The 24363-nt window shown below is 47.9% G+C and overlaps 1 protein-coding gene across 2 annotated transcripts in view; it reads right to left on the bottom strand.

The window, feature by feature from the left end:
* DNAH9 (dynein axonemal heavy chain 9) overlaps positions 1-24363 on the bottom strand; it is a 204986-nt gene that overhangs the window by 5989 nt on the left and 174634 nt on the right. For both annotated transcript variants that reach the window (XM_086624181.1, XM_086624182.1), the window contains exons 60-65: positions 18885-19112; positions 14166-14357; positions 13487-13678; positions 12581-12751; positions 9858-10040; positions 883-1272 (exon numbers count right to left, since the gene is read on the bottom strand). In XM_086624181.1, the coding sequence (XP_086480307.1) occupies positions 883-1272; positions 9858-10040; positions 12581-12751; positions 13487-13678; positions 14166-14357; positions 18885-19112 (1356 nt within the window). The remainder of the gene's footprint in view (positions 1-882; positions 1273-9857; positions 10041-12580; positions 12752-13486; positions 13679-14165; positions 14358-18884; positions 19113-24363) is intronic.

Genomic DNA, 24363 nt, shown 5'->3' on the forward strand with positions numbered 1-24363 from the left:
AGCTGCCCGGTTGGTGGGTCTGGTTCTCACCTTGGCTGCCCCGAGGCTGGCTGCGCTGCAACCAAAAGGTATTGGGCCACATCCAGTAGGGGAAAGAAGAAGAGCAAGGGCCATCCACACCATCTGTTTGCCCAGGATCAGCCTACTGGCCTCATGCTGAGGTATCAGCCTGAGTCCATGTTGACAATACAGGTCAGACTTTCATGTAAGCTTTATTTGCCACCCTAAAGGGATGGCTAAAGATTGTGATTAATTTTTGGCCACAAGTTCTATCTATGCAGATGACATCCTGTCACACTCAACAAAGGAAGGGCAGTGGTCTCGATTTGGCACATTCCACCCATTCAGCGCTGGGGACATGTATGAAATCAGTCTTCTCCTTTCTCCTCACTGCCGCTAAATGGGTGACAAAGTAATGACAATGCAAGCCTGCCATGTCACCTTTGGAGGCAACAGCGAAATCACAACCATGCGAAGGTGCAGGGACAACATAGCCTTGAAGGGACTCCATGTTTTCTGTCTGTAGTAACACCATGAGTGTTACTACATGACCAACCACAGTTTAGTCAATGTACACTGAGGCTGAGATTCATCTTGTAAAAACTAGTTGTATCAGTCCAAGTTGGCCACCTTGAACTGCCATCACAGTCACAAAGCAGACAACTCCGAGGGGTGATTCACCTGACCACCCTGGATACCCATTCTAGGCTGCAGAAGAGGTGCCCATCTTTCACATCTTTCCCGCTCCTGAAGAGTAAACTCAAACGACTATTTTGGATGAGCACCTGTCAGGGCTGAGAAGTTCCCCAGAATACAGTATCAAGCAATAAAGGCAAAACATCCATGGCTTCTCTCTCAACACAAGAGCCTTGGTGACCTTACCTGTGCATCCCAGCGCGCACCCTCCAGGAACAAACCGTGGACATACGCCCCTTCCCGAGGAGGACTGGCAAAATCTTCTCTGTTCTTTTTTGTCACGTCGCACTGCAAGGTCACCTTGTCCAAAGGCCACTCGTTCTTTCGGGCTGTGGACTGCATGATGGCTGTCAGGAAAGACTGGGGGTTGAAGAACCCAGCAAGCCACACTGAGGACGGTAAGGAAAAGTCTCCTGTCCAGGCCTCCAGCTCCTTGATGCGAGTCAGGAGGTCAGCAAACCATGTGCCCAGGCTGGCTGTGGAAGGGTAAGCCCTCTTTATCCAGGACTCAGGCACCGTGTCCAAGAAGAGGGCATTCTGCAAGTTCTCCATGTCACTTGTCATGGTCAGTTCTCCCTGAGTGAGAAAGGGTGTAATTAGCACTCATAACTGTTCAACCTGAACAAAGCCTGCTTGAAAGCAGTCTGAGCTAGTAGGTGTGGAAGACCATGACACCCTACACTGTCACAAGAGTTCACATGCTGTGAATTTCTTCATGAGTTTTGTGTTTTCATGGACATTTCCTATTGCATATTCCTGCATCCTCATCTTCCCTAATGTAAAAATACTACTTGGAGGAAAAGATGTGTAACAGAGTGACAGCGAGCATGGGTGTCCCTCGGTTGTCCCAATGTCATTTTTGTTTTCTCTCATTGACTGAAGATCTTTATAGGACAGATTTTCAGAGGTGCAAAGCTGTTCTCACTCACCTGCCAGGGCAGGATGCCAGAGTCTCGGATGATCTACTCCAAAACTGTCCAAATGTTTGTTACATCAAGTCCTATCTCCCTCCTCTCCTCCACTTCCCCTCGCTCCCCTCCTCCTTGATTACTCTGTAGTGCAAGTCTGTCTTTTTGACTTCACATGTTGTCCGCAAATGTAATCACAGTTTCTTTCACAGCAGGGAAACACACAACAAATTAAGATATGATTCAGTCAAGTGAGATACAGAGAGAGGTTTGGCTTCTCCTTTATCCTGCAATTAATTATTTTTAAAGCTTTTAGAAACCTGTATCATTTTGCCCAGACAGGAGAAGAGCTGGAACATCACTGCATGGCCAAAAGGACTTCTGCACAGCAACAACAGCATCTCTTTTGAACTTCTGCTACTCTGCAAAGGGTCCCCAGTGTCTGCTAGTCTAAATTTAAGAAAATTCCTGCTGTATCCAGCTGAAATTACATTAAATCTAAGTAAGAGATGCCTGGATGATACCAATGCTGAAAGGACAGCTAAGAGAAGCCATTAAGACATGCAGCAGTTTGTGCAGCAGGTTGTGCAGAGGGACACACAGACGGGGCTCACAGACTGCTGAGGGCAGCGTCCACCTACTTAGCAGTGATGGTGATGTGTCATGGGGCATGGTCTCTGGTACCATCTGGAGCAACTGTCTCTGGCACAGCAGAGGCCTCAGCTTGGACCAAGCTCATCATGTCTGGGACTGTAGGCAGTGCCTGGAGCCTCTCACTGATCCTGGGGCTGGGAGACGGTCTCCTTGCCTGTAGGAGATGTGTGCCAGTGGGAGACCTGTGCCACCAAGTGAAGGATCTGCAGGAGGAGGACTGTTTAGCATCAGAGATGATGAGAAAGAAACCAACTGGATCTTCTCTGAGACCCTGCAGATACAAGAGGAGCTTCAACTCCCAACAGCATCAAAGGCAGGCAGGCAGAGTCTGTGCCTATCTGCTTGGGAGACTCCCATGATGGCGAAGGCTGGAAGCTTGTGATACCAGCAGCAGCAGCAAGGCTTCTGTTCCCCCTGCAGATCTGCAGCTACAGAACAGGTTCAGTGCCCATGTAGGAAACGAGGGGTTGGGAACTCTGTCCATCAAAGCATCCATGCTGATGGAGCCTGAGCCATGCAGCAGCACAGGAGAGATCAGTGAGTGACAGTAGTAGGTGACTCCCTGCTGCAAAGGACAGAGGCCTTCATCTGCCAACCTGTATTGCTGTTTGGGGACATTTACTGCATGCTGCAAATTTGGATCTGGGACACTGTGGAAAGATTGCTGAGGTTTGTCCAGGCATCAGACTATTACCTCCCTTACACTCTTCCACAGCATCACCAATGATACCCAAAGATGGGTGTGCAGCCATTAGAGGGACCTGGACAGGCCGGAGAACTGAGCTGAGAGGAACCTCATGAAGCTCAACAGAGGGAAAAGCTGAGTCTTGCACTTGAGGAGGAATAATCCCATGCACCAGTACATGCTGGGGACCAACTGCCTGGAAAGCAGTTGCAGGAAAGGACCTGGGAGTCCTGGTGCACAACAAGCTGACCATGAGTCAGCAGTGTGCCTCTGAAGCAAAGAAGGCCACCAGTGTCCTGGGCTGCACCAGGAGGAGCGTTGCCAGCAGATCAATGGCAGCACTCTGCTCAGCACCGGTGAGGCCACATCTGGCATGCTGGGTCCAGTGCTGAGATTGCTCAGCCTCAAGAAGAGATGGCTCAGGGAGGATCTTTTCACTATCTATAAATATCTGACGGCAGGAAGCAAAGAAGATGGAGCCAGACTCTTCTCAATGGTGTCCAGTGACACAACAAGAGGCAATGGGAGCAACTTAAAATACAGGACATTCCACTGACGCACAAGTACAAACTTTTTTACTGTGAGGGTGGTTGAACACTGGAACAGGTTACCCAGAGAGGCTGTGGAGTCTCCATCCTTGGAAATTATCACAACCAGCAGGGCGTGGTCCTGGGCAACCTGCTCTACCTGACCCTGCTTTGAGCATGGGGTTGGACTAGATGATCTCCAGAACAACTAACCTGTGATTGTGTGACACCCAAGCCAAGCATTTCGCAGAGACAAAAACTTGCAGATGCAGATGCAGCTCCTACAGGTACATAATGCCCTTCACAATTTAAATCTTTGCATGCCCCACGCTGAGCTAGAGGGGCACAACCCACCATAGCAGTCTGGAGACTTACAGTGAATGTTGATCGCTGGTTTCAATTATAAATGTTTACATTTGTACTCTTATCATTTTACCAAAATTTATCTGACTTACAATCTTTCTTTGCCTCAGGCTGAGTGTTTTTGGAAAGATTAACTGAAATCAGTTGAGCCTTTTCTGAGAACGAGGGCGAGGGAATTGCGTCAGTCTATTCACATTAAAAAATTCCAACTGTTTTTTCACAGGGCTTCAGTGCGTCCAGCCATGAGGTCAGCAGAGGTGCCCTTTACTGGGGCTACAAAAATCTACGAAGCTTTAGCAAAAGTTGAAATCCGCTTAAAGCAACCCAAACACGTGTTCAGCAACGTTTGTCAGAGTCCAGCAGTTGAAAATCTTTGCAGTATATTCCTCTGCTGGTCATGCCCCGCAGAGCTCTGATCTGCAGATCGCACGGACAGGCTACAGCAGGACAAGATCACAGCTGGACACACAACCGGACCATGGCAGAGCAGTTACCAGAGCCCTTGTTGATGGCCCATGCTGCATCTGGTACCATGAAGTGAAAGCGGGCTTGGTGTTGAGTGATCAAGACTTAGGGCAAACAAGCACGCCGGCGCTCTTGAGCATTTTCTGAAAGCAAATACACTCCAAAGAGACCAGAGACTCCCGAGCTTGGAAGAAAACTGATCATCAGAAGAGAAGCCCTCTGAGCTAATCATGCTGCTGTAAACGCAACTGTCTTATCACGGGGAGGAGGGGTGTCAGCTGAATTCAGGCACTGGCAATGCCTGCTCTAGCACTTCTGCCTTCTTAGCAACGCTTATCTTCCCCTCTATCCCCTTTTTTTTTTCCTGTGAAAGTTTCTAAACATCCACGACGATGTTCATCTTGCCCGGCAATAAGCAAGGGCAGTGCTTCAAAGGGATGTGTGTCCCCAGCACCCACCAACTCAAACCAAAGCTGAGAGCACTTTTCTGCCACCTCCACGCTGCTGCCCGAGGATCCCCATTCCGAGCTGCACTCTGGAGACGTGTGGTTTCTCGTGCAGAAACCCCCTCCCTGGGAAATGTTCACCTCTCATCAGGATTGACTGCTACAAGGTGTTATTAAACCTCTGCTCCAAAGATGACTTGCAAAAAGTAGTAGGCTTTTAAAGGCAGCAAGCATCTGAACCTGCTGGGTTTTCCCACCGAGAACAGATTGCTGGTGGACAGAGAAAATCATGTGTACAAAGGTTTTAAGACGGTTTGTGTTTTAACAGTCTTGAAGCTAACAGAGGTAAACAGGATTAAATGCCAAGGTGGAGGCAGGACTATCTGCAATTAGTCCTAAAACACGAGGAACAACTGTAAGTACCTTTGGAATTACACATCACCTTCTGTCATTTCATGTGAGCAGGGACAGGTGAGTCTCTGCCAGTAAATCATCTCATTATTTCTATTCAATGATTCTACATTTGTAAGAAATCTCAAAATAATGGGTTGCCTGGTAAAAGGTCTTTAAAGTCCCAGGCAATTCCAAGCTGTGGGAAAATAATGGCAGATTGGCGAGGAGGATTGTAAACACGCTCAAGTGGCTGGCAGTGGAGGTGCAGAAAAACACATACATCACACTCATATGTTTAGTCTTGTGCGTTTGACAAGCAGAACATCTGTGTCCAGATAACACAGGGCTGTGACAGACTCAGAGCACCGTATGGAACATGGAATCATAGAATCATAGAACGGTTTGGGTTGGAAGGGACCTTCAAGATCATCTAGTTCCAACCCCCCTGCCATGGGCAGGGAAGCCCTCCACTACACCAGGTTGCTCAAAGCCCCATCCAACCTGGCCTTGGACACTTCCAGGGATGAGGCAGCCACAACTTCTCTGGGCAACCTGTGTCAGTGCCTCACCACCAATCTCACCACATGCTTGAGATTCCTGCCCTGCTGTGGGAAAGACCACAGCTCGGCGGCCAGCTACGCCCCCGCGAATCCCCGGGAAATGGGCAAAACCAGCAGGTTTGGAGATCCCCCAGCACGGGGCTCCGCGGTGCCCGCGTCCCGCCGGCGTGCCTCTGCCCGGGCGCTGCTTCGGGGATCCCCTGGTGCCAGGTAAGGAAAATCAATTCACAAAGAAATACAAAGGCAGCACACGCCTGTGCGTCTCCCGTTAGCCACCGGGGCCGTTTCACTCTATCTGTAACACACTTTAAGACAATTTGCTGGCCCACAACTAAAGCTCACGCAACAGAAAAGCACGGCCGTGTCTGATCAGAGGGTCTGGTAACGAGCTTCACAAGGCTGTCAAAATTATTTGACCTCATCAGGGGGCAGTTGCCATGGCTTTGGTTTTTATAACTTCTGTCGGCACGCGAACTCTGACATGTCATTGTGGTTCCTTCTTCATTGATACCACATGGGTCATCATCTCCCATCCCAGGACAACTTAGACCCTGAGAAGACCTATTCAATGGGCTAGTCTCTGGCTAAAGCCATGGTGAGACCATGCAGGAAGAAAAAAGAGTGTGAGGGTCGAAGTACTGCACTGGTCACAGGAGGACACTGAGAACCACAGGGCCTTCCAATAGCCAGAATCAGAAGTATTTTACACTCCTGGAAGGGTTTTGAAGTGGGTAAAAATATTGCAAAATGTGTGCAAGCAGTCAAATTGATTTAAAGACATAACCCTCATGATCATATATCCTGTCTAGTTTTATTTTCAGGAAACAAATGAATTAGCAAATGTAATTCTCAGGAAGGCTTAAGAAAAGCAATTTTTAAAGCCTGCGCACTCAAGCGTACTTGTTGGAATCTCCTGTGAGGGTTCAAAGGATCTATAGCAGCTATCTCATATAGTTGTCCAAATACAATTATCTATAAATTTGCATTTCAGATGCTGAATACTAAAGTGCATCCAGAATGATTCAAGTCACTTTTTTTTTTCCAAAATGCTGGGAGTAATTTTCATTAAAGACACTCTTGAAGGAAATCCTAATCAGCCTGCAGACACCCCCTCAAGATGAGCAGACTAGTGTCACAAATTGTTTTCTCAGTTAAGGTTATTTTCCCTTGAAATACTCAGCTAGCCTTACAAAATTTGGTCTCACTTCATCCTTTTATAATATTTATTATCCTCATTTTGGAGGCTTATCCTTCACTGAAGTTGCAAAATAGAAAATCCACTTGCAAAAATTACTCTGGGTACAACATTAACATGCAAGTGTTTCAGCCCAGCCTCTGGTCTCACCGAAGTCATCCAGAACAAAGGGCTTTGAAATGCAACATGCCAGTTATTTTTGATGGCTACCAGTCTATTGCAATTTCTCTTCCTCTTAATGGGATGTCTCCTATTTTTGGATCAAACAATCACTTTCCGCTACACAGACACAATGAATTATTCAAAAATTCAAATTAGGCATGACGTTTCCAAATCGCCTTCTTTTAGCAGATAGTCAGTTAAAAACAATAAGACTTGCTTCCTCCGCGTTTTATTCATTCTTTTCTGAAATGTATGGTTCCTGTTACGTAAGCTCTCCTCCTCTGAGTGCTGCCAGTAACGATCTCCCATCCCAGAGATTAACGTGCATTAACAGCTCTCATAGGAACTGGTCTCAGAAGGAACAATTATTTCTTTCCCAAACTGAGTGTGAGACCTAGCTGTCACGTCGGGACAGATGTACTGCCTACAGGAAGAGCCAACAGCAGGGCCAAGCATCCCTGGCTGTGAAGTGGTACTCAAGGCACAGGAAGGGCCCGTTGGGGGATGCTGGGCAGTGGTGTGGCTCATGCACAACATCCAGTTCAGCTCTGCAGGGACCAACATGCAACCCTTTGCTTGCAGGCACAGAAGAATTGCCCACTGGTGGTCTCTCAGACTCCTCCAACTCGTCTCTTTAACATCCACAAGATGAAGAAACGCTAACACAAATAGATACTGCTGCCCATCCACTCTTCAGTAGTCCTTAAGTCCTGGCCCTGTCGTGTCTCTGCATCATCACAGGTACTGAGGCTACTGGGACCACCCTATTAGACCAACATCATTAGAGGTGTCTTTTCTGCTGGTACCTTCTCACTTCCCTGCCATGATTTGCGGCAGGTTTTGGGGGAGAAATCTTCACCCTCTGTTATTGCCTCATTTCTGTGGGAGTTTTTGTCCGTGGTTTATTTAAGCCCATGTATCCACTCATTCCTCCAACCAATTTAAGTAGCTTATTCTTCTCCACATTAAATCTAATCACTGTATATTGTCCCAGTTACAATTATATCTTGTTTAGTGCTCCAGGATTGGAACATTAAATCACTTCTGTTTACCTGTCTCAGGAAACAGAATTTTCATTTCCACTGCCTATGCTAGAAAATAAAAGAAATCTGCTTATAATAATTGACTACATAAATATAAATCCATTTTAAAACGGATTGTGCATACTGGGACACCACGAAGTGTATATGATATGTCTCTCTTTTTGAGCAAGACAATAAGACAGCAGGAAACACACCGCAGAAGTGAGCCAGCATGGACCCAAGCTGCTGGGTTCACAGTGTGCAGCACAATGCAGCTGGGATTTACAAGCAGCCTGGTCCTATCCCTGCGGACTGCAGCCACCTAAAATCCCAGAGGCAGTCCCAGCACCTCTGCGTGCGTGCTGCAGATATGTCCTTTGAAGAGCCCTCTTCAAAGCTGCCCTCAGGAGAGGGCTGGGATCATCATTCAGTCTCAAGACAGGTCCTCACTCACCTGTCAGCTCTTTCTGCTAACGGGCTCATGCAAAGTAGTTGCAGTTCCTTCAAGTGCGATGGTTACCACGCTACACAAAGCATTTTTGCGAGCTGAGCATTTTGGCCAAATGGGATGACAACCTGTGTCGTTCAGGAAATGATGGAACAGGGAATGCCCAGCGGCAGATGCCCTTAATTGCTGCCCCACACCATGAAATCACCCAGGGAGCAGCTTTGTGTTGATGATGCAAGGCATTGGGGTAGCACTGAAGCCACCAGCTCTGTGCTGCAAGCTCCAGGCAGCATTCCTCTGCTACGCCTAGGCCTTTCTGAGGGATGCACAGCACTTGGCTATGGTGAAGGGTCTTTTGGGATGACAAGGTGAAGGGGAGGTGTTGCTACAGGGCACCAAGGCTGGCTAGGCAGGTCCTCACTCACTTGCAGTGCAGCCTGATCTATGCGGCTCTATCCCTAACGGGTAGTCAGGAGCCTTTTAGATTTTGTCCCACCAACTGCCTGGAAGGGAATTCAGCAGATGACTTACTTCCCTTACCAGTGGATGTAGCCTCAAAGCACAGCCCCCTTGCACATCTTGCTGAACCCAGAAATTTGCATCCTACCTGGTGTGTCCTGCCAGCCCCAGAGCTCCTCACTGCACTCCATAAAAAATGGCCAAAGCTACCACCCAGAGGGACACAGTCATCACCTTCACGGAGCAGAGTCTAGTTTCTTACCAGAGTGGAGAAGTAACTGTGAATGGAGCAATAGTGGACAGTATCTCCATAGGGAAGGTCTGCTCCTGACCCTCCTCCATTAGCAAATGACTCATACCCAGCAAGGGGAGTTGTATCTCTTTCAAAACTCTCAAGTTTTGAGGCTTTTTCTCTTATAGCTCTGGGAATTTTGTGTCCTTATACGTGACCAATCTTTCGTTTGATTTCAGCTCAGCTTGTGCCTTTAATGACACTTTGTTAAAAGCTCCCCTCAGTAACTGGGCATTTTGTGAAAAGGTGTAATTTTTTGGCTCAACTTTAAATAGGCCACGTCTCAATTTCAGACTGGCCTATTGCTGCTGTGCCGCAATATCGTTTGGACAGAAGTGCTCGGTCTCTGTTCCCAAAAGCAGTCATTGCTCTGTGCACCTTTCACCTCGCTCAGTGCCTGTGCTCATGGCCTGCGGACACTGTGCCATTTGAAATCCATCTGTGAACCCTTCCCCACGGAGCCAAGTTGGTTTTGCAGCCAGCAGTGCTGAGTACGGAGCGTGACCCCTTTCATTCCCCGAGCACCTTTCCCATTCGTCAAGTCTTCCCGAGGCTGTAGTCACCAGCATCTGGAGCTCCTACCTTCAGCCCCAGCTCCAGCTCCTTGAGAGAGCGCTTTATTTCACTGGTCAGGATGTTCATGCGCTCACATTCCTGGAAGGCAACCACAACGTACGGTGTCCTTTCCTCCACCTTTGCCATCAGTTCTGCAATGTTAAACTCATCCATCAGTTTCTCTAACATCTCTTCCAGAAGAGCTTTCACCTGTGTGCCGAAGAGAAAAGAGAGAGGGACGTTCGTGAATGACCCACTGGGCTTCCTCAGCTGACAGCTGCCTGAATACAGGATGAAAACTCCATCTGCCAGTTAGTGTCTCCGAAAACAATCAGTGTCAGCTGTGCTGGGCTTGGCACCTTTCAAAGCACTTGCCCCATCCTATTAAAATTCAAATGCTTACGAAAGTTAATGTCAGATGAGAAGTTTTCAAAGTGATGGCTTAAAAATGTCACCGTGACATGTAGCAGTCCCCTTTCTTCTTGGGTCTTTAGCCTGTGTTCTTACTTCTCCGAAGGTCAGAGTCAATGCAAGAAGACGGATGGGGCTACAGCCTCAGCTGAGCCTCAGGACAACTGAGCTTATGAGCTGTTTTTCTGTGGTATGTTGATAGAGAGAGGTGATTATATAAAATTGAATTTTAAGCTGAATTTGGCATTCTGAACTAATAGACCCGTGGAAGAAAAGCATAACGACACAAAATTATTTTCTGGTCAACATTACAGCTTGATTTGGAAACAGTGCTTTGTATCTCTAAATACTAAACAGGGAAAGCTCCCATGCAACAGGATGTTTCTACTGTCCGAAAAATAAAAAAAAAACCCACAGACAAAAACTTTGCTGATTGACGATGAGCCATGAAGACCCTAATCTTCATGGGGTCAGCTGTATGTCTCAGCTTTATGTGGACCGTTAGGCAACTTGGTATGGAAGTATCTCACATAATGCTTTCGTTTCCTTGTGCTGGAACCCAAGCAAGACTTCTACTTCAGGATTTTTCAGGAATGCGTAACGCACAGTTACAACTCTATGATCTGATGTGCAAAGCCTGGCACACCAGTGCCAGTGCCAGTGCCAGCTGCCAGCCCGTGGCAGAAGCTGTAATTTTATTGCCATGCCCACCAACATTTATACTTTGGACTCTGTACTCCAGTTTCCTCCCATCATTGCTCATCCAAACCCCCCACACTCGCATCAGCCGTTCCGAAGAGGTGATGATGTGCAGGCTGTTACTGCAACCAGCTCGCTGGCTAAAGCTAAAGCTCAGCTGGAAAAGCTCTTCAGCTGCACCTCAGGCGCCGTACAGAAATATCCTCTAATTTGAAATTCCCTTGCAAATCCCTTTGGCTCCGATTTTTTCACAACACTCACAGTTCATTTGCTGTAATGTGGCCTCCGAAACCCGTGGGAGTAACTGGACTTGTCAAAGCCACAGGAAAATGAGAGGCTCACCGATTCCCTGCAAGCTCCCTAAAACCACCTCAGCCAAACCAGGGGCTGGAAACCCTCAAATAGAGCAGCTACGAGACGACTCTTAACTCACTCTCATTCAAGGACCAAGTGAAAGGGATACAGCCAGTGCCAGCCACAGCTCAGATAATGACTGAGATCACCTCCAGGAGAACATTAGCTGTGGGAGCATCTCCCCAGGCACAGCGGGGTGCGGTGGGGCCACACGCAGGTTGCTTTCATGCAGCTTTTCTTCTCAGAGAGATCACAAAAGCCACAAGGATTCTGTGTTCCTGTGACAGTCTTCTTGGCTGTCACCAGGAGTTTGCAGGGTGGCCATGCCCTGTGATACCACCGCTGGTCACTCACTGGTAACTTTGGTTCTCTGGCCAGGGAGTTTAATTGCATTTCAATAGAGAAAAGACCAGGAGGGGAGAAGAGGTAGTCATGTTGGCTATCTTTGAGCATCACCCTTGGCTTTGCTACCTCTGAATTATTCCTCTCACCTCAAACTCCAGTATGAACTGAAAATTGAACATGCTGAGCACTTTCAAAAGCCCCTTAGGTGGAGGTAGTAAGTTCCCCAACTCCACACCAAGCCACAGGAAGCATGTGTGAAACCACAGACTTCATATAAGCTTTCCATTAGCCATTCATTAATTCCCAAAGCTTGAAACACAGAGCTGGGACTGTAAGACTGCAGAAACAAAACTGAGCAAGTGTTGGCTGGTTTCAGATCCTGTTATGAATGCTTGGGCCAGATTTTAATGAGCTGTGAGTTTCAAGAGGAAGAGCTCAGATCAGCCCGGTACATAGGCATAGAGAAGGATTTCAGCTGGAAATAAGGAATTACAAGGCCCCAGGGAGCCTGGGAGCTGGATGGGACCTGGTGGCAGCAGTAAGAGGTGGGCTGAGCTCTGGGTACATTGCACCTGGCAGATGGTGCTCAGGGAGCCCATTGGTATGCCAGCCACAGCATGGTGCGCGGGGACCGGTGGCTCAGAGACAGTGGAGGCCACAGAAGGTTTATTTGCAACGTCTCCACAGGATAATAATGAAGGCACTGCAGTTCAGGGGGTAATTAAAAGCCACTGTCCTATTACTGACAATACTCCAATTACATCCCACCATGGTGATGTTCTGCATAATATGAGGTTAGTGGTTTTAGACGCTCGGTTTGCATCCGGCAAAGGCAGAACACGTTATAATAAGCAGCTGTGAGACAAACCTGATGTAGACAGGGCTACTTATGAATAAGACAGGAATCAAAATTCAGCAGCTCCTTCCTCTACCACTCTCACCGTTTCCTCCCTGGTCACCACTCCGCCTTCACCCGTGCAGGTGTCCCGGGGCTGCATCTCCAACACGATGCGGAAGAGCTTCTCTGAGGTCTGGGTAAGGAATCCGATCTCAGCGTTAGGATGGAGGCCATACAGGTAAGGAGACTCCGGAGGCAAGGCGTCGTCGATGTACTGCACAGAGAAATTCGGGTTCAGGTTTGATACAAAGGCCAAGGCACTTTGCCCACAGAGTTCATGGCTTACAACTCTGCGCGCGGCTGAAGCACCAGTGAACCGACAGGAGAAAGGAGCGTACAGTTGTTTGCAGAACTGCTGCTACTCCTGCTGTGTACATTTAGTAATTGCTAAAGTTTGGCTCAGTTACACATCTCAGGCCTGGACCTTCTCTAGCAATTATCCACTGTGCATTTCAGCATCAATATCCTGAAATCTCTTGTGGGAATTTAGCTTCCAGTAGTTAAATTTTATGAACAAAACCAGCCTAATATGCCTATCTCTGCTACTGCATTTGTGTACAAAGAACAGATGAGATCAGTAAGTAGATCAACAAGACCCTTCAGTGTTTCTCATCAAAACTGATGATAAAAGGAGCTTGAAAGGGCCATTTTAGCTAACAGTACGTGGATGTAATTTTCCAGGAGCCCCACTCAAGTCTCAAGAACCAATACAGTTGTTCTACTCGTGCATGAACAGAATGAGCCCATGATGAAGTAGCAAATTACCATTAGGCTTGGCTCATCCAAGGGAATGCTGAAGCATCTATAGAAACAGAACATAATGGGAAATAACAGGAGGTGTGCTGAAACACTGCAGTCCTATTCACTGCCTCCGAAGAGACATTATAGGGCAGTTATGGAAGACATTACATTTACGTGTATAAATAATGCAAGAAAACAAAGAGCTTACCTGATGATAGCCATTATAGTCCATGTTCCCCGGGAGGGGGAATCCTGGAGCAAGGAGGAGTTCTCCCTCCAGCATTTCTGGCTTAATAAATTCTTCCAAATAGGTTTTGCAAAGCCGCCTGTCCCAGTCATCTGTAATGTGACCTCCATACATAATCTCACCAAAGAGGTAGCGTAAATCATCATATGGGACCTGAAGAATGAACCAGGAGGGCATGAAGGAGTTCAGACAGCCAGAGCTCCACCAGCCATGTTGTCGAGCTGCAGGCTGCAGCACTAAGCACTGATCTGCACAGTGAGTGCTTCCACTTCACTATTCCTGGTTTCTAAGTAAATAAACATTAGGAAGTAGTTAAATCCTGCCCAAGGAAAACTGGATCACGACATAGATTACATGCCGTTTCCCACTGAAATGCAAATTTAGTCTAAGCTCTGTTAAACTGAAGCCCACTATATATTTTCATTGAATAAAGACCACAGGCACTATTTGCTATGATTTGTAAGCTGCTACAGATGTGGGTAGCACTGAAGCTTCCCATCCCACCACAAAGGTACACCAAACCATGAAGCTGTAAAACCAGGGAAATGGCATTTAAGGAGGCTTCCCAGGAGGTTCAGCACAAATCAGTCCATCGCTGGTGGTTAAAAGCCACCAAACAGCCCACCTGTGATGTGCTCACCTTTGAGCTGGCCTCCAGGTAGTTATAGAGCACGTTGACAGAGATAGTGAGGTCTCCAGTGTTAAAGGGGTAGGAACGGTTCCAGCCCTGGGGGCCAAACTTGCGCCTTTCTGCCACCACGGCGTGGAAATAGCAGAGAGCAAAGAGGATGCTCTTGAACTCACTCTCCCGGGTGCACATCTCCAGCGTATCCTGCAAAACAGGCAGAGAGGCAGGGTTGTGTAAATTCACACTGCCCCCGGTCTCAGTGACTCTCAGGGCTCCCCAAATACACCGCACTTTGGACAGGAGTGAAGAGATTTCATAGAATCATAGAACAGTTTGGGTTGGAACAGACTTTTAAAGGTCATCTAGTCCAACCCCCCTGCAGTAAGCAAGGTCATCTTCAACTACATCAGGTTGCTCAGAGCCCTGTCCAACCTGACCTCGAATGTTTCCAAGATGAGGCATCTACCACCTCTCTGGGCAACCTGTTATCATCTTGCTCCTTAACCTTTCGACTTCCTCTTGCAGCTCTGCCACCGTGCTGAGCAGATCGTCCACCTGGTCATGCCTCACCACTGCTGTCCTTTACCAGGGAATGGCTCTGGCATTCCCTGCAGCCTGAGACCTGGATAGATGTGTGTTTTGGTGGGAGCTCTGTCTGGGTTGCCACATCCCTTCTGTTGAGTGCAGAGGACTTTGCTTTCTGCCAGGTGGATGCCACAGCTGAGCTCCTTCATGGAGGGCGATGGCCACCAGTGGAACTCACCTCTTGAGCTGGCAGGGTGACTGCGCCCATCCTGTACAAATTGCCACCTCACACCCTGGCTGATGCCCCACGGCCTGTTTTCCCGCTCTGTTGGCAGCTGTCCTGGTCACTAGCTCTCTCCAGGCTCCTTTTTGTAGGGGTGAGGTGGCCACTGTTGCTCTGGCAATGCCCAGGCCACGTCAGCATCTCCCTCAAGAGCTGCCGGCTCCTGGGGGGTCTCTCCGCTCCCCTGGCATTTCCCTGCCTCAGGAACAGCCCCTGTGGGATAAGACCTGCTGCTCTGCAGTGAGTCAGGTTGGTGCCAGAGCAGCTCCCCACAGCGACTCTGCTGATTTGCCCAATCAGTTCATTTCTGAATAATATACACCTTCACTAATTTTCTAAGTTAGTTTCTTGGCATTGTAAGTTTATCAGCAAATTCTGATGCATATTTTCTGAATGAATATTTTCCTTTCCAACTCAAAGTGGCTTCACACAGGAACACACACTGACAGCCAACAAGAGGGGAAGGACATGTGCACCCACCGAACACCCCCCCACCTGCATGTGCCCCACATCCCACACAGAGAGATGTAGAGAGGCACCACTCAGGGCAAGCGTGCCAGCAGTGGGACTGGGACCGTGGCCTTAAGCCAGGCTCCTGCCAAGGAGGATTGTACTTGGAACAACTAAAGTCCATCCTGCCTCTTGACAACAAAAGGTCTCCTTAGGGCAGCATTTCTCTGAGCTGCAGGGATGAAGCAGCAGGGAGTTGTCCCAGAAAGACTCTGCTCCCGCTGCTGTGACCCTCTGCTCCAAGCCAGCCCAGCCACGTGCCACAGCCGCGTATCCGCTGACGGCACGACCTAGCGCAGCACACCGAAGCAAGGATGTGAGAAACTGCTAAAAATCCAAGCAGGGGAGATCAAACACCTGCAAAAAAAAATCTAATGCAGCCCTTTAAGGCAAGAACAGCAACAGGTTCTTCCTTTCCCAACTTCCAGGTGGCACTTAAAGTTTGGATATCTACAATCAAATAGGCAGAATTGTGATGTTGGAGGTGAAAGGGTGAGAGCCCGAGTCATTTAATCAATGAAAATGAACAAAGAAAACCCGTCCCCAAAGAACTCTGGGATGCTGGGAGCGCTGTCTGAGCAGGTGGGCACCAAGGGGGAGCTCGGGCAGCCAGGCCAGTTCCCAGCAGCGTTACATCAGCGGTATGGGAGAGCAGAGCAGCAGAAGGGATGACGGGCTGGAGCTGTGTGCAGGGCACGAGGCCGAAGCTCAGCTCTCACAGGAGGAGCTGAACCCCCTTCTGTGGTGGAAGGCAGGCGGAGGCTTGTCCAGCCCTGGCCCTTGCACCGCGCTGGTGAAAGCGAGGGGGCTGGGCAGCAGATCCCCTGCCCCAGGGCAAGAACCCAATGGGATCTTCCACAGCCAACAGTACAGATCTCCCCAGACCTGGGAGATGAACATGTTGGGAAGGGCTTGCCTGCGCACTCACCCACACCCCTGCAAACCCTTCCCAGGAAAAGCACATCCAATGTACAGTGGCTCTGACCTGCACAGCAGAGCAAGTGGCTGAGTAAGGAGGGAGTAGTTACACCAGACCCTCCATCCTCCACCCCAGGGACAGATTCTTTAAGTCCACTCTGCTAAGTGGTGAAGACTACAAAAGGCACCTGCGTGCCTTTCTTTCATTATCTTTATCTTAGAAAAAGACAACGTTAGCCCTCTGATCAGCTGGGGAGCGTAACGGAGCTCAGGGTCTGTGCTGAAAAGGGAGAATTCATTACTCTAAAGCGTGCAGAACGTTGACTAACTGCGTAAGATGATCAAGAACATCCCAAACCCTGTTTTCCCCTTCATTAGACAGCACTCTAAGCTCCCTTCATTACCAAGTATGTGCTGAGCACTTTTCTCATTTTAGAAAATGTTCCTGGACTTCAAGGGGAGCTTCCCTGAACGAACACTGAGTAAGAACCCAGCTCAGTTTCATTCGATCTGTCTATTTAGTTGTGCATTTTTCTTCAGCTACAAAGCAGAACAATATTCCCCACACAGAATAATGGGCCTTCTTTGTAGCTTTCAGCTGAAAGCTAAATTTGAACATCCATTCTGTACAAAGAAGGAAATGAGGTGTAAAGGGGCACCACCCACTCACTCCAGGATTTCTGATAAGAGACATTTTATAATACTGCAGCGATTTAGAAAATGCTAATTGCTATCTGATTGAAATGAAGAGAGGCAGGAGGAAAACATTACTTGGGGTGAAGGTTCTCCCCTCCCTTGCACTCCAGGACATTTTGTGGAGTTCAAGATGATGAATTACAGTAGATAAAAATGGAATCATCTTCCCTGTCTACTCTCATTAATCCTTGCGTGGTGCCTCCCCGCCCACCTACTCAGCCACGTTAGCTCCTGCACTTGAGATTCCCCCCATACCAACATCTACGTGCAAAAATAGTTGTGAGCTGCCCCCATTTCTCTGCCCCATGAACTAATGCTTGGGGTCCACCATTGGCTGGGGTTGCTCTTGCCTGGTCCCAAATGACAAGAGGGTGTATGGAGAGAAAGGAGAGTAATCCTGCAAGGTTTGCCCTGCGTCTTCCAGGCACAGTCATCATCAGAGGCCACAGTAACTGCAGCACTAGTGATTCAAAAAGGCAGTCCATGGAGTGAAAGGACTTTCAGGCTGTTCTGGTTGCTCTAGGTTTCAGAGCCAGGCTCTTGCTGGGGGAGCTCAGTGTGCCAAGGTAATGGCAATGTGTGCACGAAGGTAATGAGCGTTCAGGGCAGCAGGAGGCAATGGTCTGTGTCTCTAGGAAAGGTATCATCACAAACGGGAGCCGTTAGCCCTTAACCTTTTGTGCCAGGTGGAAAACGGGGTCAGACGTAGCACAGCCGCCTCCAGCAGCGAGACACACCGGGCTCCAGCATGCCTTGGCACACAGGCTGTTCCCTGCGGAGCTGCTGGCACTCGCTCCGTGCCCCGCTGCTCTCAGCAGCTTCCTGCCCTGCGGTGCCCGGAGCTGCCGAGTGGGCTCGTTCAATCGCTGCACTACGACAACTCACACGTTGATCCACACCCTCTGCGGCACCAAGAAAAGAGTATTTCCTGTCCCTTCCACATGCTTTGCTGTTGTGTCTCCTGCTCGGCTGCAGTTACAGCAACAAGGAGCGGGGATGGTGGCTGCTGTAGCAGGAATGTGTGTGGTCACCATGCAATAAAAGCAACGAGCAACCTGCCATCAGCTATTCTTCTCGTGGGCCAGTAATTCTCAAGATGGCCTACTTTTGCCTCGTTTGGCAAAGCAAGTCCTCCCTGCAGGGAGATTTCAGCTCTAATTTGCAACACTTCTGATGTCAGCAAGGTTTTGAGCTGAAGGGCCTTTGGGCACACATCACCACGTGCCCCTACGCTGCTCTGAAGAGTGATGTGGGATGTGACCATACCAGTAGTTCTGAACCTCTAACCCTGGGTAAATAGAAGGGCAAAAAAAGAAAGGTTTAATCCCCTTGCCATTCCGTGTCTTTGGGGGTTAGAGGCAATATGTCACTCACTGGCCCAAAAACGAGTGACACACAGAGAAATCAAGTGGAAATACGACAAAAGTTTACCAAATCCTGCATTCAGAAGTTTGATTCTGTAACAAAATAGCCTTTCTAAGGATCATATATTGGTGAGAAAATGATTAGACTGGGCAGAAGTAAGTCTGGTGTGCTGTGACCCCTTGCAAGAAAGAGGCTGGTCAGGATTACCTGAGTCTCCTCTTGGGAAAATCAGTGCTTGGAAAGAGATCTGTGCCCAGCTCCTGGAGAAAACAGGACGGGCTTGTTGGATCCAGAAACTACATGACACAAAGGGACTTGCAAGTCTGATGACTGGGAGCAGCAATGCCCACACACATCACACTCTACCTGGGGCTTCAGCAGCTCCAAGCTGACCTGTCAACCAGTTACTGGTGTGGGACCCTCTGCATTCCTACCTGGTTGAAGTTGTCGAGGGCTTTGTGCAGGTTTGCGTGCATCCCGGTTGGGGCCTCATTGGTGATTTTGATGGAGTTCTCCAGGATTCCCTGGGGAATGACGTGGCCGTCACGGGAGGGAGCCGGTTCTGCGCTGATGAAGACGCGGAAATCCTGGTGGCTGCCCTCACTGTGCTGCTCCAGCTTCTTCTCCAGAGAACTCAGCCACTTGGCCACCAGGTGAATGTTCTGGCAGGGACAAAAGCGACACAGGGGACAAAGCTCCATTTACACCTGCCCTGAGCAGGCACCAAATCCATCACATGAATGAATGGCACCTGTCAAGGCTATGCCCTAAAAGTTGGTACTTGCCCCAGTAGTCCCTGTGTGTAACTCACAGCCCCAAATATTCTGTCACATCAAGTACACTTTCAAGCTGAAAATAATCAATACAAATCACCAGGAATGGAGCAAGCTGTTATCGGGTTGTCTGGGTTCTTGGTGATGATACTCTCCTTCTCGTTACAGTAATGTACAGCTGATGAAGTAGAGCTATTTCCCCAGACCTACCAAGCTCAAAGGAAGATGTTTGTTCATTTTTAACAGAATAACAGTGAGGACCCTCAGTATCAGTTACTGGGCAAAAAAGTCAAACAGATGGTTTTACAAAGATCTTTAACACCAAATTTTTATTTATTCATGCAACTCATTAGACATATCTGTCAGAAAATTAAGCAGTATTATACGGAGATGGTGAAATGGGTGAAGACAAGTCTCAGTTTCTTCAGCTAGAGTTCTATACAATGTTGTCGTTTCCAGGGAAGAAAACATCATTTTTTAATATCAGGAATGGGGCAGGTCACACACAGGTTTGTGGGCTAAAACTACCCTCATTTTAAAGTGAGGCGTGTAATCCAGGCTGACGGTGTTAGCAGGCATGCTGGAAGATGATTTATCCCATCCAAAGACAGGACAAGGAACTTGCTAAAATTAAATTAAAAGCAGCCGCCAAAAAGACAAACTGCTTGCAGGTGGCAAGGAAATTACATAAAGGAACAATATTAGAGGCTTAGAATAAATATATATCACCTATAAAAAGGACCAGAAAGGAGCCCTCGTGGTTAAATAGCAGAGTAATGGAGACTATTAGGAGCAAAATGACATTCTTCAGAAAGTGGAAATTGTGTCCAAATGAGAAAAACAGAAAACAGCAGAAAATCCAGTCATGGTAATGCCAAAAAGATTTTAAGAAGCAATATTCTGAAAAGCATAAAAACCAATAATAAAGCCTTTTCCAGAAGCCAGAAACCTACCAGAGAGCCTATAAAACTAAAAGATGAGCAAGGTGTGCAGAGAGTGCCCAAGAAAGCCAAGGCCACCGCAAACCAGCTCATATTTGCAGGAATATTCACTGCAGAGCTTGGGGAGTGTCTCAGTGTTACAGCCTACGTTACATGGTGGTATCACTAAAACACTGAGCCTCGAGACATCTCTGGAGACCATCCAGCCAACCCTCCTGCTTGAAGCAGGGTCACCTATAGCAGGTTGCTGACTGTATCCAGTTGGGTGTTTGGATATTTCCAATCTGTCTGGGCAACCTGTGCACTGGCAACCACCTTCACAGTAAAAAATAAAACAAAATAAAATAATTATGTTTAAAGGAAATCTGTATTTCCATTTGTGCCCGTTGCCTCTTGCTTTTTCACTGGGCACCACTGTGAAGAGTCTGGCTTCATCTTCTGTACTCCTCCTGCCAAGGGGTATTTAAAGACATTGATGAACCCCTCTGAGCCATCGCTTTTGAAGTTAAATAAGCCCAGCTTTCTCAGCCTCTCCTCATAGGACAGATGCTTCAATCCCTTAATCATTGGAAAGACTCTTAAACTGAAGCGGGAGATGAAGAGTTTTTCAGAAAAACTGAGAAATAATAGCAATTTACTAGGACCAGATGGTATCCACCCTGAAGAAACTCAGATGTGGAAGCGCTGTATTACTCCTCAGTCTGCACCGGGCAAACTGGCAGAGGCTCCACTAAACCAGGAATTAGCACACAAAGAGTGGGACTTAGAGAAAACTAGGAATTTAAAATTTCCAACCCATTTTAGATAGCTAAAGGGGGGATGCCCAAATCTGAACTTGTCACCATAAACTCCCTTTGGGGTTGCCAGAAAGGTGGGCGCCAGCAGCAGCTCACCACCCCAGCTTCAGGCATCGCCCCAGACAGTGGAGGAGTTGTTTCCATGGTGCCTATATGTCTCCATGCTTGGATTTTCAACAGTATCAGCTGTTTATCTCTCAATTCCCGGTATTATTGCAGGTAAGAGCAAAAGTCTCGTAGGTTACCAACTGGTTAAGGCACAGGAAACAGGGAGTGGGAAGCTACTGGTGAAGTTTGAGCTGCTCACGGTGTTCAAAAACCACCTGAAAGAGCAAATGATCGGTGACATGACAAAATTAGTCATCAGACAAAGTAATGTCAAGTACTGAAAGTAAAACCTGGTGGTAAGGAACTGCAGAAGTGTGCCATCATTCTAAGTGACGGGCAACGATACTGCAGAAGAAATTCAGTGTTGAAGGGGTGTTGTTAGTAGGTCGAGAGAGGTTCTCCTCCCCTCTACTCTGCCCTGGTGAGGCCGCATCTGGAATATTGTGTCCAGTTCTGGGCCCCTCAGTTCAAGAAGGACAAGGAACTGCTGGAGAGAGTCCAGCGCAGGGCCACAAAGATGATGAAGGGAGTGGAGCATCTCCCTTCTGAGGAAAGGCTGAGGGAGCTGGGTCTCTTTAGCTTGGAGAAGAAGAGACTGAGGAGGGACCTCATTCATGTTTATAAATATGGAAAGGGTGACTGTGATGAGGATGGAGCCAGGCTCTTCTCAGTGGCATCCAATGATAGGACAAGGGGAAATGGATATAAGCTGGAACATAGAAGGTTCCGCTTAAACATGAGGAAGAACTTCTTCCCAGTAAGGGTAACAGAACACTGGAACAGGCTGCCCAGAGAGGCTGTGGAGTCTCCTTCTCTGGAGATGTTCCAAACCCGCCTGGACGCGTTCTTGTGTGATCTGATCTTGGTGGTCCTGGTCCGGCAGGGGGATTGGACTAGATGATCCTTTGAGGTCCCTTCCAATCCCTGACATTCTGTGATTCTGTGATAGATGCAAAGCAATACACACAGAAAAACAACCCCAGCTATAGACACAAACAATGATGGGTTCAGAATTAGCTAGTACCACTCAGGAAGAGATCTTGGAGTCCTTACGGTTATTTCCTGCAAAGAGCAGTTCGATGCTTAGCAAAGTGAAAGCAATCAAATGTCAGCAAAGGAACAGAGAGGAAAACTGCAAACATTATTATGCCACTCCATAAATCCATGATGGGCCTTCGTCTTGAAAAAAATACCCAGTTCTCACTTCTGTATCTCCAAAAGGGAGAGACTAAATTGATATGGACTGGCCAATTTGGAGAGAGAGGAGATCGGCGTGGAGGGGGTGACTGAAGAACAAAGATAGAGGGATGAATAGAGCAGACTGCAAGTTTAAAAAGAATAAATTACAGTATATTTTCATACGACATAACTAAACTGTGAATTTATTGTCTCAGGGTTTTTGTGGAAGTTGAGACAATCACAGAATGAAACTGAGCTTAGATCCACTGAGAGAAACATCACAGCACACTTGTGCTGTCTATACACCCTCTCCCTCAGATTCTGGATGTGCCTTCTTACAGGCAAGGAACTGCACTTGGGTCTGCCCCAGTATGGTGTGGACCGATGCCGCATAGGAACATCAAGGGAGCTCCCTCATGAGAACACAGAAACCCTCTTCTGGCTTTTCTGTTTGAGGCTGCAGATGTCTTTTGTGAGCTACTCATGGAAAGATCCCAGCCAGGACTGGGGAAGAGGATGAGCAGTTGTAGAAAAGGAAAATCTGAGGCCCTTTAGGCATGGGTTGGGATAGAGCAGTGGCTGCTGTCACAGCCTATTAGCAGTACTGGCAAATGCTGAAGGGATGGGTCAGCACCCAGAGATGGACCAAGAGGCAGGAAGAACCAGATGGTGATACATCTCTCCAAGTGGAGCTGAGATGCCTCAGAAGAGAAGAAACTAAAAACTCAGTCACATCCAGAATCAGCCCCCTTTGCACATCAGTGACTGTCCTTGCACACTGCCATGTCCTTGCCAAGTCCTGGATGCAAAAGTCAGTATCACCTCTCACTTTTGTAGAGAGATCTTGCTGAGGATTGGTATGTCAACATTTGGTATCCCAACTGTACTTTTTTTTTCCCTATTTATATACGTAGCGATCATGGTGAAGGCTGACTTCTAGTCTCCTAATAGTGACAGCAATGTATGCAGATCCGAGTCTTGGCTCTGCAAGCAATGCCACCCAGTGTCTACAAGCAGCTGGACCAGCAGAGCAGGCACGCTCACCTCCTTCAGAGAGTAACTCCCCTCTCCAGTGTCACAAAGCAAGAGCTCTAGTCTGATCTTGGTTGCACGAGCACAACTTCAGCACAAGTTGCCTCTGGATCTGTACCAGTGTTCAAGGGTACTGGATATGGGTATGTGTGAGCACAGATATCTGCAGCTGAACTAATGATCCCACCAAAGAGTCACGGAGAAAGTAAGTCATCTTATCCTAAAACAGATGTGTGCAGTGCATCTGATGGATCTCTGGTGAAGGTGCCCAGCTCTCCCCTGGCCTGGAAAAGGGGGCTGAGGTGACTGGAGTTGTTACTATTGCAGGCACCTGAAGTTAGGGGGGATGAGTGGTGCTTTCAGAAGCCTTCTAGTAATACAGGAGATACATTACTCTGGCTTCAGGAGTATCAGAAAATAACACAGCAGGTGTGCAACTGTGTTTTCGAGACTGTAATGTCTTTTAAAAATGCACACTTAACTATTTCTGTTTTCTTACCCTCTATAGGGCTGGGTACAAAGTGTACCAAGACTGCAGGAAAAGCTCCTGTGCTTCCGTCTCCTTGCTCAAGACCTCTGTGGTTTAGATGTAAATACCACATTCTCTGGTGCTTGGTAACTTCAACATTGCCCTCGTCTGCTCAAGATTTTATGGCACTGTCTTGGTGCCCTAAGTCAAATAAATTGCTAGATGACTCCTGCCAGAGGTCAAGCCTCCGTCTCTGAGATGGCATTTGCTTCAGAAACATGAGTCAGGAGAATTATCGCTTGGGGATGTCATGGACACCTTGCACCCTCCAGTCTTGTTGCCCCAAATTTGATTCACATGGGTGGGAACAACATTTCTTATTTAGAACTGCATAAATTCAGTCTCCTTCCCTGAAAAGATTTAGGGTTGTGCTCACGGTACATGGAGGAAATGAAGTTTGGGGTGTAGAGAGAGACAAGGAGGAGATACCTGAGCAAAGGAATGATGTTCTGGGGCAGCGTTGCTTTCTCGTAAACAATGACTGCGTGAAGAGCAGCAGACAAAATGCAATTATATCCGACTGCTGAGGCACCCGTGCTTGCCTGATGCAGCTA

This window comes from Tauraco erythrolophus, chromosome 20 (genome assembly GCF_009769465.1).
Source record: "Tauraco erythrolophus isolate bTauEry1 chromosome 20, bTauEry1.pri, whole genome shotgun sequence".
Lineage (NCBI taxonomy): Eukaryota > Metazoa > Chordata > Aves > Musophagiformes > Musophagidae > Tauraco > Tauraco erythrolophus.